A 14,627-nucleotide genomic window follows, 5' to 3' on the forward strand; every position below is an offset into this window, starting at 1 on the left:
TTTTTCTTCGAACTGCGATAAGAAACGGCACCTTCTTTTCCCTCTTAGAGGATCCCATCATCCAAGCACGAAGACCAAGATGCCCGACGAGATGGTAATGCCTGCTCCTGCGGAGTGAGTGACGCGTGTGTAAATTCAGGCCCTCCTGAGATACCTTACTGATTTGATCTACGATCATCATATCAGCTTCCATGTCCATGTCCGTCAGGGGAAGATGTGTGAGCTTGTTACCCCTCAAGTAGCCAAGGGAGGTGTGAGAACCGCATACGTCATGGTAAGTCATCTTTAGTCTGACTTGTTTCCAGGCTCGAGCGGTTGTGGGCTGTACACTCTCCACCTGTTGCAATCAATTCCTTGAAATGCTGATATGTCGCATGATGGTGTCTCAGCCCAACCTTGTCCCACCACTCACTTCAACCGATGCTGTCCTCACTTACAAAGCCGAACTCGAACGACTTGATCCTTCCATCCAATGGCTCATGACTCTCTACTTGCATCCCGATGTCACCCCTGAGGAGATCAGGACAGCTGCTAAAGCCGGTATCAGTGGTGCGTACCCAATATCAAAAATGATAGTCCAACAGGGCGATGTGACGAGCTGTGGAGCTGGGATTGCATGAAGTCTGATCTGAGCACGGGCGTGGGTGTGGGCGAGCGAGATAATGGATCATTCTCATTTGCTGATCATACTGGATGACTGGTTCTTAGGCGTAAAATCATATCCTCGAGGTGTCACCACAAATTCCAATTCCGGTATAGAAGATTACGGAGTGTACTATCCCGTATTCAAAGCCATGGAGGAGGAAGGAATGGTATTGAATCTACATGGAGAAGTACCCAGTGATCCCGAGAAGGTAAGTGGGCGCATACAACAACAGCCATTCCACATATATATCGATTGACGAATAGATATCATCGACTACTTCTAGAACATATCCATCCTCAACGCCGAAGTCCACTTCCTGTCCCACCTCAAGAAGCTCGCCTATGATTTCCCCAATCTCCGTATTGTCCTCGAACACGCTACGACTTCCAATGCAGTCGACACTGTTCTCTCCCTTCCAGCCAACGTAGCATGTTCCATCACCGCTCATCATCTCTATCTCACAATTGACGAAGTCGCTCCTCAACCCCACCATTTCTGTAAACCCCTGGCTAAAGAACCTAAAGATCGAAAGGCTTTGCAGGAAGTAATCAAATCCGGTAATCCCAAGTTTTTCCTTGGTTCAGATTCCGCTCCCCATCCTCTCTCGAGCAAGATACCTAATCTCACCCAGGATGGACACAGCGTATCAGCCTGTGCGGCTGGTGTGTACACTTCGCCCATATTGATACCGCTCGTCGCGACCCTGTTGGAGAGTTTCGGAGCGTTAGATCAACTACAGAAATTCGTCTGTGATAATGGTAGGAACTTCTACAAAGTCCCTGCTCAAAAGGGACAGGAGCTAAGACTGGTCAGAACATCCAGAGAGGAAGGTCAGGGGATAGTAAAAGGTACATTAAAAGGTGAAGATGGTATTGAGGTTTTACCGTTCTGGACGGGTAAGAAATTGGAATGGGAAATCGTCAATTGAAGAAGTAAAAGGAGATGATGATCTGTATGCATATTGTATACAAATTGCAAGCAAGGGTGTGAAGATTAAGCATAAATACAATATGAATGTCTAGTATATCTTATTTTCTATAGCTCAGTCGTTGGTGTTCCCCAATCAATGATCTAATTTCCATCGATATCGTTCGCTAGTATCCGCCCCAAAACGTAGAGAGCATCATTTCTTCTTATTCAATTCGAGTTGCAATTCCTCCCAGATACTCTGGGCGGCAATAGTACTTCCCTCCCTTGTCCCATTCTCAGTGACAATATAAGACAATTCCTTGCACCTAGCTTTCATTCTCTGAGCTTCAGGAGCATCTGGGGTGGCTCCCACTACCCTAAGGAGAGCTTTGGTGAATTCAGGTTGAGAGATACCGGGACTGGATGAGTAAGAGACGAAACAATTTTATGATGTGCGAGGTCAGCTTAATTCGATAGCATCTACTGTACTGTACGAGTCTGATGACACTCACGCAGCTTTGGCATTACCCCATACTCCATTATTGAAGTAAGACAATCTTCCAGCGAAATCATAACAGTCTACCCAGGCAGGCATGAGGATTTGAGGTGTTCCGGTACTACCGCAAAACTCTGGTCACCTGAAAGGACTCGCAATAGTAGCAGCAATCTGTGTGACTCACGCTAAACCCTCATGGTACGAATTACTCCCACCATGATTAACGAAACAAATCACATTACCAGTTTTCAATATCGCCAATGGATCTGGTTTAAGCCAATCGACAATCTTCAATCTATCTTCTTGATCTTTACGCGATCCTTCATCTATATCGAAATGACCGTATTTCTGTAATTTCCATAATACCTGTACATCCTTTCACTTATCCAATAAAATCCTAACGGAGATCAACATGTTATTGGCGAATTCTTGGGAAGTCTTATAATGAGTACCCAAAACAATCAACACAGTAGGTCTTTTCATCACCCATTTATATAAATCCATATCAATACTTTCTAAAGGTTTGACAGGTAAAAGTATTGGTCCACAGCATTTCAACCATTTTGGAATTTTACCCGGAATTTCAACTTTCTCAGTTGATACGCACAAGAAATTCGTTTGAAGCGAAGATTTATTTTGAAACATTGGTAGTTTCCCTTTGAAACCGGATTGATTTCTTACTTTGTTGAATAGTCGATGTCGCCCGTCGTACTCCAAAACCCACTTGGCGAAAAATATGAATGAGAGGGTGTTGAGGGGTCGGAGATACCATGGAAGAGGGTATGGATAACCTGTTCCGGGACTGCATGTGTCAAAGGCACGGACGGACATAGATTAGCAAGCAAAAACCGCAGGATCATTATCATAGATAGTGATCAAAGAGAACTCACCAGGGCCATTTGAAGACATCTCTACCTTGTTGAGCAGTCGCCAGATCTTTGAAAGTATTCGGACTGAGGAGTATACACTTCCTTGCCAATTTCATTATAGCATCTCTACCAGGTTCGAACACTGCGTCGCAAACGATGAAATCGGGATCGAGATCAGCGATGATCTGTTCGCACAGTTGAGCATAGTAGACGTAATCCGATGGCTCCTCCGCATGGAGGATACTGGTCATTGATAAAGCGAGTTTGATGGCTCCACAGAAACCCGGTGGAGTGAATAAGTGTTTGAGGAGGCCCCCTGAAAAGTTCAATCAGGTCAGTCAAACATCCTGTTAGGTGCAACACAGTGCGGTACGGTACAGTACAGTACAGCGTCCGACAGTTACACTGTGTATTGTAGACGTAATCGTAGAACTCACCTTGTCTCCCATTATCAATCTCACTATCATCGTATTTATCCAAAAAATGCTGGATTATTCCTTTCCCCTTAACCGTCAAGAATGTCACATTGTCCGGACATCTTTTCCTGAGCGATTCGAACGAACACAAGTAAATATATAGATCTTCACCATGAAGATGTTGGAGTTTATCGATAACCGATAATTGGATATTCGCTTGACCCGCTTCGCAACTACATTATATGACCCAAAGGGATTTTCAGTCATCATTGTTGAAGTATTGTGAGAGACTGAACTCACCAGGTGAGAAATAGAAGTTTTGATCTTGTTTTTGATTTTGACATCTTGCGGTCCTACTGTTTACCTTTCTCAGATTGAACTGGTTGGTGTTGATGAGAAAACAAGGTCAAGTGTAGGTCAAATATCAGATCAGTGTATGTTCGTTCTATTTATCTCTGTATATATAGACATCTAAAGGTATTTGCCATGTATCCATCATCATGCCCTGCCCCAACGGTAATCTTCTTTCTACTGCTTTTTTTTCAAGCAACATCTCACTCTCGACCAAAATAGATCTCAATCTGAGTCACAGCGTCAAAGCGTGCAAGTGCAGTATCGGCTTGTCGGCCATGTCTGTTTGTCTGATGTACGCTGCCCTTATCAAGGGATCCGAGTAGTACGTACTTTTCGATCAAAGATGTTTTGATGAGTTGTTTAGATCTTATCGAGCGATAAGAAATCCAAAGCGACACACTCCATCGAAAATAACCTCACAAAGAAACACACTTTGGGGCAAGTAGGAAGACACAACGGTACCTTCTTCCTTCAACCTTTTACTGTGGTATCCTTCCATTGCATGTATGCGCAGTGGGGATAAGGTCAGTCGCGCATCCAAGTCCAAGTTCATAAAGGGGTCAGCGGTGTTGGTAGGTCAGAAGAAAGGAGTGATCGATCACTCGGAGATTTTCGATACTCGCTTCCAAGGGTTTGTGAGAAAGGTTCGCCGATTAACAGGTAAACCTGAATCAAGCATGAATGCTCATCACATCAAAATAAATACTGAATTCACCTGTGCAAGTTCGTGAAGCCGCCGGCCGACAATCATCGTATCAGGCAATGACAGCCAATGCATATGCCTCATTCCACTGATCAAACTTGAATTGATCTAAGGCCATCACTGATGCAATAGGATCTATATAGCCTCCAGAACAATCATGCCTGAATACCGAAATTGACACCTTGCGCCAAAGGCATCTTTGAAGAATAATTGACAGTTGCCGCCGACCATCTGACATATTGTTTCCATGCATCGCCACCGGACTCTCTTCCCCATCCCTATGAATCACAATTAGCTTGGCATAGCAGAAGGATGCAGGATGGCCGAGTTGACCGATCACTCACAGTCGATTTGTTACCTCCGAATCCTGCTCCTATCTCAGCTCCCGACGTACCTACGTTGACCTACAAGTCATGAGATAGATAAGCATATGAACGATTTGGTATATACTTCACGTAACGAGAAACGTACGTTGACAATTCCACAATCACTTCCATCGGGACCTAACCATTTACCCATCGATTGGACATTCGAAGTGAAGAGAGAACTTGATAGACCTTGAGGGACGGAGTTGTTGATTCTGCAACAAGAAGAAGACCATCCCAACATGAGCATATGCCGTACGAGATATGACCATTGAGGTGGGGGTAAAACCGAGGACTGGTTAAAGGTATCACGATACTCACTCAATCGCCTCTTCGATCGTCTCAAATTCCCTAACATACAAAATGGGCGCAAAGACCTCTTCGTTCCAGCACTGATCATCCTTTGATGGCCTAACCACGACCGGCCATACCCAATTCCCTTTATCCTCCACACCGAATTCACCACCTTCTATCCTTCCGGATCTCAACGTCAATATTTCTCCTCCACGTTCGGTTATACCCACTAAGGTCTTTTCGTACTTTTCCACTGCAGCTGGGTTATGCAAGGGACCGATCAAGGTGGAGGGTTCCAATGGATCACCAACGAGCAATTGGCTAGTTGGATGAGTGGAGTCGTATATCTGCAATAGACGGGAGAGAAATTCGGAAGAGATGGACTTATGCAATAACAATCGACGTGTTGAGGTACATCGCTGGCCGCTATTTGGGTTTCGCCTGTCAGCAAGCTTTCGGCCAGTATTCGTGTGGACTGAAGCTTACGCAGTACCGACAGCAGCAAAGAGCACACCCTGCAACGCGAGACCGAGGTCGGCGTCCTCGTCAACAATGACAGCTGTTTAGTGGTTGCTTGAATCAGTGATTTTACCATGAGTGCTTCATGGTTTGTTCTGTACTCACCATTGTTCCCACCGAGTTCGAGGATGGCCTATCAATATGTCTATATAAGCTGATATCGGAGGCATACCACTCCAACGCAGCTCACCTTTCCGAATCTATCTTGTACGGCTTTACCAACTTCCTTTCCTACCTTCTCACTTCCAGTGAAACTGACTACAATATCAATCGTAGCAATTAGCCTGAACTATTCAGTATATACATCGAGTTACATATATCCACTCACTCAAAGGTATATCTGTACTTCCCACAACAGCTTTACCCACATCCACCCCACCGCACACAAGAGCAGCAACAGCAGCCGGAAGACCGTTCCTCTCCAAGACAGGTTGGATCAGCTTTGTGATTGCTATAGACGCAAGGGGGGTTGATGGAGCGGGTTTCCAAATGGTCGAGTTTCCAGTGACGAGTGCGATGGTCATATTCCATCCGTAGACTGCTACTGGGAAATTAAACGCGGAGAGTATTCCCACTACACCCAGTGGGTTAGGGTCTAAAATGACACAGTCAGCACAACCATTCAGGTGTTCTGTAGCAAGCCGTTGTTTAAGGGAGACACTCACTCTCGTAGATTACATGTTCAGGTCTCTCCGAAGGTAACACATTTCCTTTCATCGATCTCGATAATCCCGTAGCGTAATCGCACTGTAATCATATGTAATCCCATGAGTATCCTATTACAATACGACGATACGATCGGTATGAAGTAAGGCAGTGAAACATAGTATAGAGAAAACTTACAATATCGATAAATTCAACTACTTCTCCTCTACCTTCACTTTTGATCTTACCCATTTCTAGCGATACCAGATCTCCCAGCTCGTCCACTTTGGAGGATAGTGCTTCTCGGATCTGTCTCACGACTTCACCTCGTTTCGGGGCTGGCATCCTTCGTACAATCTTGGATGCTTCGAGGGATGCTTGAATGGCCGAATGGGTCTCTTCGATTGATGCCTGTCACACAGAAACAAGAACAGACAAGGTCAGCAACCGAGCTGAGAGTCATACAAAGTTATTTGGGGAAGAAGGAAGGAGGACGGAAATATTGAGCTCACCCCTCTGACCCTTCCCAGGATTTCTCCCGTAGCAGGACATCTAGAGATCAACTCCTCCCCTGAACCTTTCCATGAAGTACCATCGAAGCAACCAGGAATGGTGGTATTGGTATCGGTAGGTAAGTCGAGGGAAGAGAGGATCTTCGATGCTCGAGTAGACAAATATCTCGCTTGAGATCTTGAGAGGCCCTTCAAGGTGGATGGTCGAAAGATGGACTTGGGTAGCATTGTGTATGATTTCTACTATGTATTTATGTCAGCTTGTATGCAGGGTCGAGGAGATGCAGAGAGCTGAGATACTCACTAGGTGGATTTAGTATATCTCAGTGGTAGGGTGGAAATGGGGGAATGATATAAGTTGAACGATGATCCTTTGTTTTCCGACTTCGTGGTTGGTCTTGTAAACTGATTGACTGGATGAAAGCTAGATGAAATGATGACCTCTCAAGGTGAGACTTACTTGATCGGTGCCGCTTTAAAGAGAGGCTTATATACTGTGTTCGATGGACTGTGTATGTGTCAGATGTAAGTTATATATATATACATAAGAATACGCAGAAGGATGAATGGGATGGGATGGGATGGGATGGTCAATTGGTCATTTGTTGTTTGATGTGTCTGGGTGAGCGCGGTTAACCCGATAACCGATAAACACGTCCACACAGCACAAAGCACAGCACAAGCGCTTATCGGGCAATCAGATGCTATCAGAGCTGCAGCTACGAGTACAGCTGTATATGTCATAGTCTGTCGACTCATCCATTGTATACGAAATGTCCCCATGGACCATGGGGTCAAGTGGTGGTGTGCATGGTAGTCCATAGATGCATGGCATGTTCTATACAAAGACCGACTAGCGATCTTCCTTCTCTTCCATTTACTCTTACTTTGTACAACAAAGTAAATCATAGAATACGAATACTACCAAAAGATTGTCGACATGGCATGGCATTCCATGATGAAGAAATGCAATTGTAAACGACAATTGTGAGAATTGTCAGATTGTCAAATTAATAAAAACCCACTGTATAAAATAAAAACCCATTTGTGTATCGTAAAAAATTAATCGAACATAGTATAAATATGAAGATAATTATAATCTGATCAACAGATCATAATTAAAGATGTAATGATGACTTGCATTTACAAGTCAACGCCGAAGATTGTCGATGCAAATGTTCTTATTCTTATCTTTGACGACAGTCCGTGAATGAATAAGGACGTATTTACATGAAATCAGATCAAAATTGTTCTTTCTTTCTTTCCTTTCTTTCCCCTTTCACTCCAAAAAAATCCAAAAATTAAAAAGAAATACCTTGGATACCGTGAGCACCAGGCAAGTTCGATCTTCTAGATCTACCACCGTGTCTGGCAGTTAATCTCTTGGTAGGAGGTACATCTCTCTTCCTCTGGGAGACGGAAGTGGACCCGGTCGCACCAGCCTTAAATTGGTCGTAGATGATGGTGGATTGTTGCTTTGAAGGCATGTTGGACCATGAACTCAAGATGGTATCGTATGAGTCGGAGGATACATCAACATAGAATCCTTGGTGGTTCCATAATCCCCATCGACCCATGTTGACGGTAGAGTGAGCCCAAGATAACCAGGACAAGTTGTATTTGTTCGCTTGGTTCAAGATGTAAGAGAGGGTCTCGCCATCAGCCATGAATTCACCGAGCATACTGGGGATACCGTAACTGGTCCATTTGTCGACGTAAGCCTGTACACTTTCAGCGTATTGTTGGACATTGGAGCTGTAGTCGGATCCCATCATGAGGTATTCGTGGAATGAGTAGACGACGTTGGTCCAACCGTATGTGCTTGGGTCAGTTGAGATGGATTCGTGCTAAATATCAAAGCCTCGTCAGCTTTGAAATTTCATGTCTGTCGAGCATTCAAAAGGTTACTCACAATGATGATTCTGTTGGCATCAACGGATCGAACGGCATTGTACAAGTCTTGTTGGAGGTTGTTACCCCATGATCCGGTAGGTTCGTTGATAACATCAAAGGCGGCAATGATCGATTCACCGAGGTAGTGGGTGGCAACCTTCTTCCAGATTTCACCGGCGGCATCTCTTTGACTTTGACCATCATCAGTGTTTTCCGAGATAGCAGAGTACGAAGCTTGTTGACCGGCCCAAATGTGGAAGTCCAAAATGACGTAGATACCTCTTTGCTTGGCTTGAGCGACGGCCCAATCGAGATGAGTGAAAGCATCATCTCTCCAGTTACCACTGGCATCGTAAAGGTTTCTGAAACCGAAAGGAAGTCTAATAACGTTGAAACCAATGTTGGCAATGTTGTCGAAATCATCCGAGGTCAACCAGTTATTGATCCATGCTTCCCAGAGGGTGTTAGCTTTGTCGGTACCGAATCGGCTCTCGAGTGTGTTGAGAGGGAATCGATCAGGGTTGGTCGAATCGGTAATACCACACATCCAATCTTCCCATACTAACCATCCACCGATGTTGGTACCTCGGAGCACGACTTCGTTTCCGTCGCTGTCGACAATCTTAGATCCGCTCGTCTGGAGATAACCAGAAGAAACGGATCCGGTGGAAACGGAGGTGCTAGCAGACGAGGTGGCAGAGGCGGTGCCGTTGGCAGAGGCTGACCAGTATGATGAGGTAGCAGTAGCGGTAGCAGTGATAGCAGCGGTGTTGTTGACAGATGACCAAGATGAAGCGGTCTCGGTGACAGAGGCAGTTCCCCATGTAGACGAAGCGGTAGCAGAAGCATTGGCGGAAGGTGAACCAGCCCAGAGCCCACCACCAATCGTACTGGTGGAAATTGCAGTAGGAGTATCGGACGTGATAGCAGAGGCAGTAGCAACAGCGGTTGCGGTAGCAGTGACGGTGACTAGAGGAAGCAGTGCGATATCAGCATAGAGGATCCCATTTTAGATGCTGAGCGACTTACCACTCGAACAATCTTCGTCATCCGCACCATCTTCAACTTCTTCCACTTCTGTGAAAGTCCATTGCTGATTGGTATTTCCGTTGTAGCATTGCCAAAGCTGGATAAGGGTACCATCATCGGATTTACCATCGGTAATATCGAGACAGAACCAGTCATTCCATTTTATATTGTTTCCACTGACGGCGTACTGTTGATTGGTATTGTATGAAAAACAATCCCATACTTGAGGTTTGTTTCCATTCCACCATCCACCGTCAGGGATATCGATACACCGGTTGGTAGCGGTATTTTGTAAATGGGAACCAGTCCATTTCCAAGTAGTATCATCTTCATCGCAATCTTTCAATACTACCTTCGCACCATTCCAATCTCCCTGTGTGGCCAGACACTTGTTGGAAAAAGAGTTGGACGATATTTGATATGTGACATCGTTATCTGGTGCGGCAAGGACCAAAGAAGGTAATAAGGAAAGGAGAGAGAACAAGGTGAAAGTGTAGGTTATCGAGGATGCTGAGGACATTTTCGGTTGTTTTGATTTGTTTACCGGGGTGATTTATAGGTTGTTGTGATTGGATAGAGTACCAGACTCTATATGGAAAGAAAAGAACGTGGGGTCGTGAAAGTAGACTGCAAGTTCGTAAGAGAATCAGTGACGTGAGCAAGAGCGTTACCGATCGTGATTGAGCGTTGAAGTGGCAAGTGTAATGTATGGTGGATGAGAGGGTTGTCGTGAGTAGGGAAAGAAGGAGGAGGAGGAGGAGTGAGATTGGATATATGAATGGAGAGGTGGGAAAGATAGGTGAGAGAGAAGTGAAGAAAGAAGGGGGAAAGAATGAAAGAAAGCAGTCTGGTGATTTGCCAGGTTATTTATATGACACCGATACTCACATTGTTTGAGTGACGGAAGGAAGTTGAAAGGACCCCCGAAGAGTAGGGGGAACAGGGAGAACCAAGAAAGCAAGAAAGCGGACTGAGCGTGCTTCTGGTTTCTAATTCTCTATTCTGGTCGATTCCTTTGTCCTCTCTCCCTTTGATGTGTCAAACGTGGAAAATGGGTGTATTGTTTGTGGGTCTGGGCGTTGATCTGTTTGTTTGTATGTATGTGGATGATCACTCAATCGAGGTGATGATCAGCGTTGAGTATATAGAGTCGAGCTAAGAGAGAATATATGGAGGGTGTTCGGATAGAGAGAATTACAAGACAGATTTAGATGAAGGAAGACAATGAAGAGATGGAAGAGATGGAAGAAGAAAAGAATATAACATGTATGAGTGGTGTCTATTTTGCACCACCTCATCGACGTGAATTACTTTGCTTGCTTTGCTTTTACTGTGCATCTGGTCCTATCCTGCTATTCCAACTCGAACCAGACGCCCCAAGAGGTTACATCAGGGGCGTTCCCATTTGCTCTCACTTGGCTCATCATGAACGATGAGATATGTTTACGCGTTAGTGCTGTGGGTTCGTGGTGTGTGGTCGTCACGTCAAGCCTCAGTTATGCACATCGATTAATGGAATGTCACAAAAAGAAATCATTGATTTTAAGGGTTTCTATCAACGTTTCAGGTCCCTTCTTCCTCTCTTCTCATGCGCATGCTGCTTTTATCCGAAATCACAACACAAAACCCTGAAAGTCAAGACTCATCAAAAACTCAAAAGGACGTGATTTATTTTTTGGGATTCTGTCTGCGGGTGAAAAGATGAGCATGAATTATGTAAAAGACACTCACTCACCCCAGTCACTGCGATCGTACACACGTCTCCCAAGAACCTGGGAAAGATGACTTCCAAGGCCTAGATGTCAAAAGCCAAGAATAGGCGACGTGGGATTTAGATGATCGACAAAAACACAAGAAAAGACGCGATCAGATGAAACAGCAATACGGTAAATACCAACAAACAACAATAACAAGAAAAGTCGCGTTTTGAGTTGTCTCGTATACCTACCGAATTTCTTTTTTGTTGTCTTTTTGACTGACCAAGAGAGTAAGAGTACGAGTTTGACTTTGGAATCCGACTGATTGGCCGATCGGTCAGACGACAGAGAAAAATAGAAAAGAAAGAAGATTTACTCCGAAACGTCGAAACGTCAAACTGCTACCGATCTATCACCCCAAGACCGTACTACACATTCGTTCGGATAGACTGATCACCCTGTTTCACCTTCTCTCGAAGACAGTGATCACTTGATACTAACACTGAGAAATATGTTCAGCAAGACTACTAACACCATGCATGCCACGAACACCAGCTGCGATGACAAGAGGTCCAAGCTCAAAGGCACTCTACACATGGCGTATCATACACCCGCTTGACCCTCGCCTCGGACCCTTTATGTCCATGTCGCTTGGATCGCCCTTACAAAGGAGACACCAGTAGAAGTTGGTTCAACATACACATACCAAATGACCATGACTGACGACACTGACGGAGATGCTCATCATACATGCAATCATGCATGCATCATCCTTTACTTACTTCTGATCTATGCATGTCATCAATCGACCATACTCAAATATCGGTCTATCATCAATCAGTATCATCGACCGGAACTGATACTCGAACACACCCAGTCATCCTTTCAACCTTCTAGTCCATCCACAGCACCGCACCGCTTTCGTCAATTCTTGCTACTCGGATTTACAACCAACTTCCTTTAAGGAGTACAATTGAAGATTGATCATCCCAGTCAATCATCATCCTACAATCCAGCAAGGCCATTCGACCACTCTGATCGACTCTAGACCGCACCAGACCAGACTGTTTATAACGGCAGATTGAAGCTTGGGTATCTCTTAGGGGGTGAAACGTCGTACCTCATAACCCAGTAAGTGAGCATTGACCTTGTCTACGCCGTCGCCACCTTCTGTCCTTCTACCCATACCTTATGACAAACGGCGTCAACATCCTTTCTTTCTTCCACATTCCACATCAATTGAGCACTCGTACTTGACTATGATCATATGATCGATAACCCTTTACCCATCTTCTCATCATCCCATCTCCTCTCATCATCACTTCAGCAGTAGTCGGAACGATCAAGCGCCGGTCGCTTTCGCTTTCGCTTTCTTGGCTTTCTTGACTTGACGACCATTCTAATTCAAAGTCCTTGACAACCTAGCTATCCCGAAATCCTCAAGCACCAGCTGAGCTTGGACTTTACAGATTTCTCTTCACTGGATACCGAAGAGTTTATTATCTCGAATTGATTGATCAACGAGTTCAACTCTGACTTTATAACTGTACATCTGCAGAAGATTGACAGCGGGTTGGGAAACGGGTGATAAGGAATCTGAGTCACCGCGATGCCAGATCCATTCGGTTCATTCTCTTGGATCTGTGAGTAGACAATCAAAGGGTTGAAACGACACCGTTTTATGACCATAGTCGTCACCGATCCAATTGATATTGATATAACCCCATATCCCAACATCGCAGGTTCTCACACGGTCTTACCGCAATGTAATCTGTTATTCTCCCAAATATGGAACGCCGATCCACCATCACTCACCAACCTATTCCCGGACTCTTCAGAGTTCTTCACTAATTACAACGTTGTGAGTTACAACCTCCTTCACTTCGCACTCGACGGTTGACTGATTGTATTGAATTACTCCATGAAGACGGGTGAGAGTGCAAGGGAAGATCCGGTTGTGCAAGTCGCTCGTTCAGATGCTGGTGTGGGTGTGGGGAGTAACTGTGAGATGGCAAGAGTGGGACATAGAGGATCGCCAGGTGACATAGGTGAGTTCTGGTCCCTGCTTGTCATAAGTGATCACACTGCGTGGAACAAGAAGACGTCTAAAAAAAGGAAAGGATGTATGTTGATAGAATCAATTCATCCATTCCACTTTATCAAATTACAGCTCTCATCGTCCTCTCCGCCCTATCATTCCTCCTCGCCATCTCACTATCAATCCACGCCTCGAAGCGAAAAGCTGCTGTGGGACGTATCGAACTTCGTTTCTTCCTTTTCCTATACGGTGTCCATTCTGCCCTGCAGATCATAACGATGTCATCCTTGTTGGAACAAGGTTCGACAGCTCTTTCGATACTCCGTAGTATACATGTCGCCTTGATCGCTAGTTTGTTTTGGGTTCTGCTTGGAAATGCTATCATAGCGACGCAGTTGGTCGAGTGAGTCATCATAAATACAACATCTGCTTGCAGTCGGTATTAATTGAAATATTTGACTGATGTACATTCAGAGACGGAACAGCAGCTGCCATAGCACCATTATCAATCCTTGCTATCTTATTCTTTATACCCACTTTATACATCTCATTGGATACTTCTCTAGGATGGACCAACGTATTTGAAATTTCGGGTGAAGACTTAACGTACTTGAAGAATATTGCGTTATTCATTTTGACCTTGTTATGGCCTGCCATGTGAGTATCCCGCATCGAAGATGGTAGCAATCTCTTGTCGAAAATGTTGAAGCTGACTACAAAATCATTCGTTGGGATATTCATTTGATAGTGCTGTGGTCATTTATACAATCTTGATGTTATATATCACCTTGAATACTTTGAGAGAAACCAAACCTGCCCGTGAGTGATATCTCTGTTTTGACCCAAAGTATGAAGTACCCCGAAATAGCCAGCTTACTGGTTGTGATCCGTACCAAATCAGTGTTATACCTAGGCGCTTGCATCCTCTTCGCAGTTGGGCAAGTCATATTCTTCCTTGTCTCTCAGCCATTATGTGATGTAAGTTTTCTTTTCCATCATATCTGTTATTCCCTCAATCTTTCGCTAACAGAAATTACAATCGCATGATATCGTAACATTAGGCGTCAAATGGGAAAGTGAACAGTTCATTCCTCTCTACCCTGCTGGAAGCAGGATCAGTAGGGTTGATATACCTCGCTTGGAAGAGTATAACGGAAGATGATTGGGGAGAAGATGTTTATGGAGCATATTACTAAATGAACCTAAAACGATGCGAAAAAAGAAGAATTGGTGTTCAATGGG

At 44.6% G+C, this 14,627-nt stretch overlaps 5 protein-coding genes across 5 annotated transcripts; 2 read left to right on the top strand and 3 right to left on the bottom strand.

The window, feature by feature from the left end:
* Nucleotides 1-79: 79 nt before the first annotated feature.
* Nucleotides 80-1,574, top strand: I203_100777 (dihydroorotase, homodimeric type; the record flags this gene model as incomplete). The annotated part of the gene is made up of 5 exons (XM_019149949.1): nucleotides 80-114; nucleotides 187-274; nucleotides 390-549; nucleotides 709-854; nucleotides 930-1,574. The coding sequence occupies 5 exons, from the start codon at nucleotides 80-82 to the stop codon at nucleotides 1,572-1,574; spliced, it is 1,074 nt and encodes a 357-aa protein (XP_019000645.1).
* Nucleotides 1,575-1,769: 195 nt separating this feature from the next.
* Nucleotides 1,770-3,680, bottom strand: I203_100778 (uncharacterized protein; the record flags this gene model as incomplete). Its single annotated transcript, XM_065516725.1, has 7 exons — nucleotides 1,770-1,974; nucleotides 2,068-2,172; nucleotides 2,236-2,399; nucleotides 2,454-2,853; nucleotides 2,942-3,236; nucleotides 3,358-3,569; nucleotides 3,637-3,680. The coding sequence occupies 7 exons, from the start codon at nucleotides 3,678-3,680 to the stop codon at nucleotides 1,770-1,772; spliced, it is 1,425 nt and encodes a 474-aa protein (XP_065373543.1).
* An 868-nt stretch (nucleotides 3,681-4,548) lies between these two features.
* Nucleotides 4,549-6,956, bottom strand: I203_100779 (uncharacterized protein; the record flags this gene model as incomplete). Its single annotated transcript, XM_019149947.1, has 11 exons — nucleotides 4,549-4,671; nucleotides 4,738-4,797; nucleotides 4,865-4,973; nucleotides 5,080-5,478; nucleotides 5,539-5,611; nucleotides 5,677-5,704; nucleotides 5,762-5,829; nucleotides 5,900-6,166; nucleotides 6,237-6,318; nucleotides 6,415-6,627; nucleotides 6,729-6,956. The coding sequence occupies 11 exons, from the start codon at nucleotides 6,954-6,956 to the stop codon at nucleotides 4,549-4,551; spliced, it is 1,650 nt and encodes a 549-aa protein (XP_019000643.1).
* A 1,073-nt stretch (nucleotides 6,957-8,029) lies between these two features.
* Nucleotides 8,030-10,170, bottom strand: I203_100780 (uncharacterized protein; the record flags this gene model as incomplete). Its single annotated transcript, XM_019149946.1, has 3 exons — nucleotides 8,030-8,575; nucleotides 8,641-9,590; nucleotides 9,651-10,170. 3 exons carry the CDS (start codon nucleotides 10,168-10,170, stop codon nucleotides 8,030-8,032), a joined length of 2,016 nt encoding a protein of 671 aa, XP_019000642.1.
* A 2,786-nt stretch (nucleotides 10,171-12,956) lies between these two features.
* Nucleotides 12,957-14,581, top strand: I203_100781 (uncharacterized protein; the record flags this gene model as incomplete). Its single annotated transcript, XM_065516726.1, has 8 exons — nucleotides 12,957-12,990; nucleotides 13,090-13,208; nucleotides 13,275-13,395; nucleotides 13,518-13,788; nucleotides 13,860-14,042; nucleotides 14,134-14,204; nucleotides 14,287-14,363; nucleotides 14,447-14,581. 8 exons carry the CDS (start codon nucleotides 12,957-12,959, stop codon nucleotides 14,579-14,581), a joined length of 1,011 nt encoding a protein of 336 aa, XP_065373544.1.
* Between the last annotated feature and the right edge of the window lie 46 nt (nucleotides 14,582-14,627).

Source organism: Kwoniella mangroviensis (assembly GCF_000507465.2).
Source record: "Kwoniella mangroviensis CBS 8507 chromosome 1 map unlocalized Ctg01, whole genome shotgun sequence".
NCBI lineage: Eukaryota > Fungi > Basidiomycota > Tremellomycetes > Tremellales > Cryptococcaceae > Kwoniella > Kwoniella mangrovensis.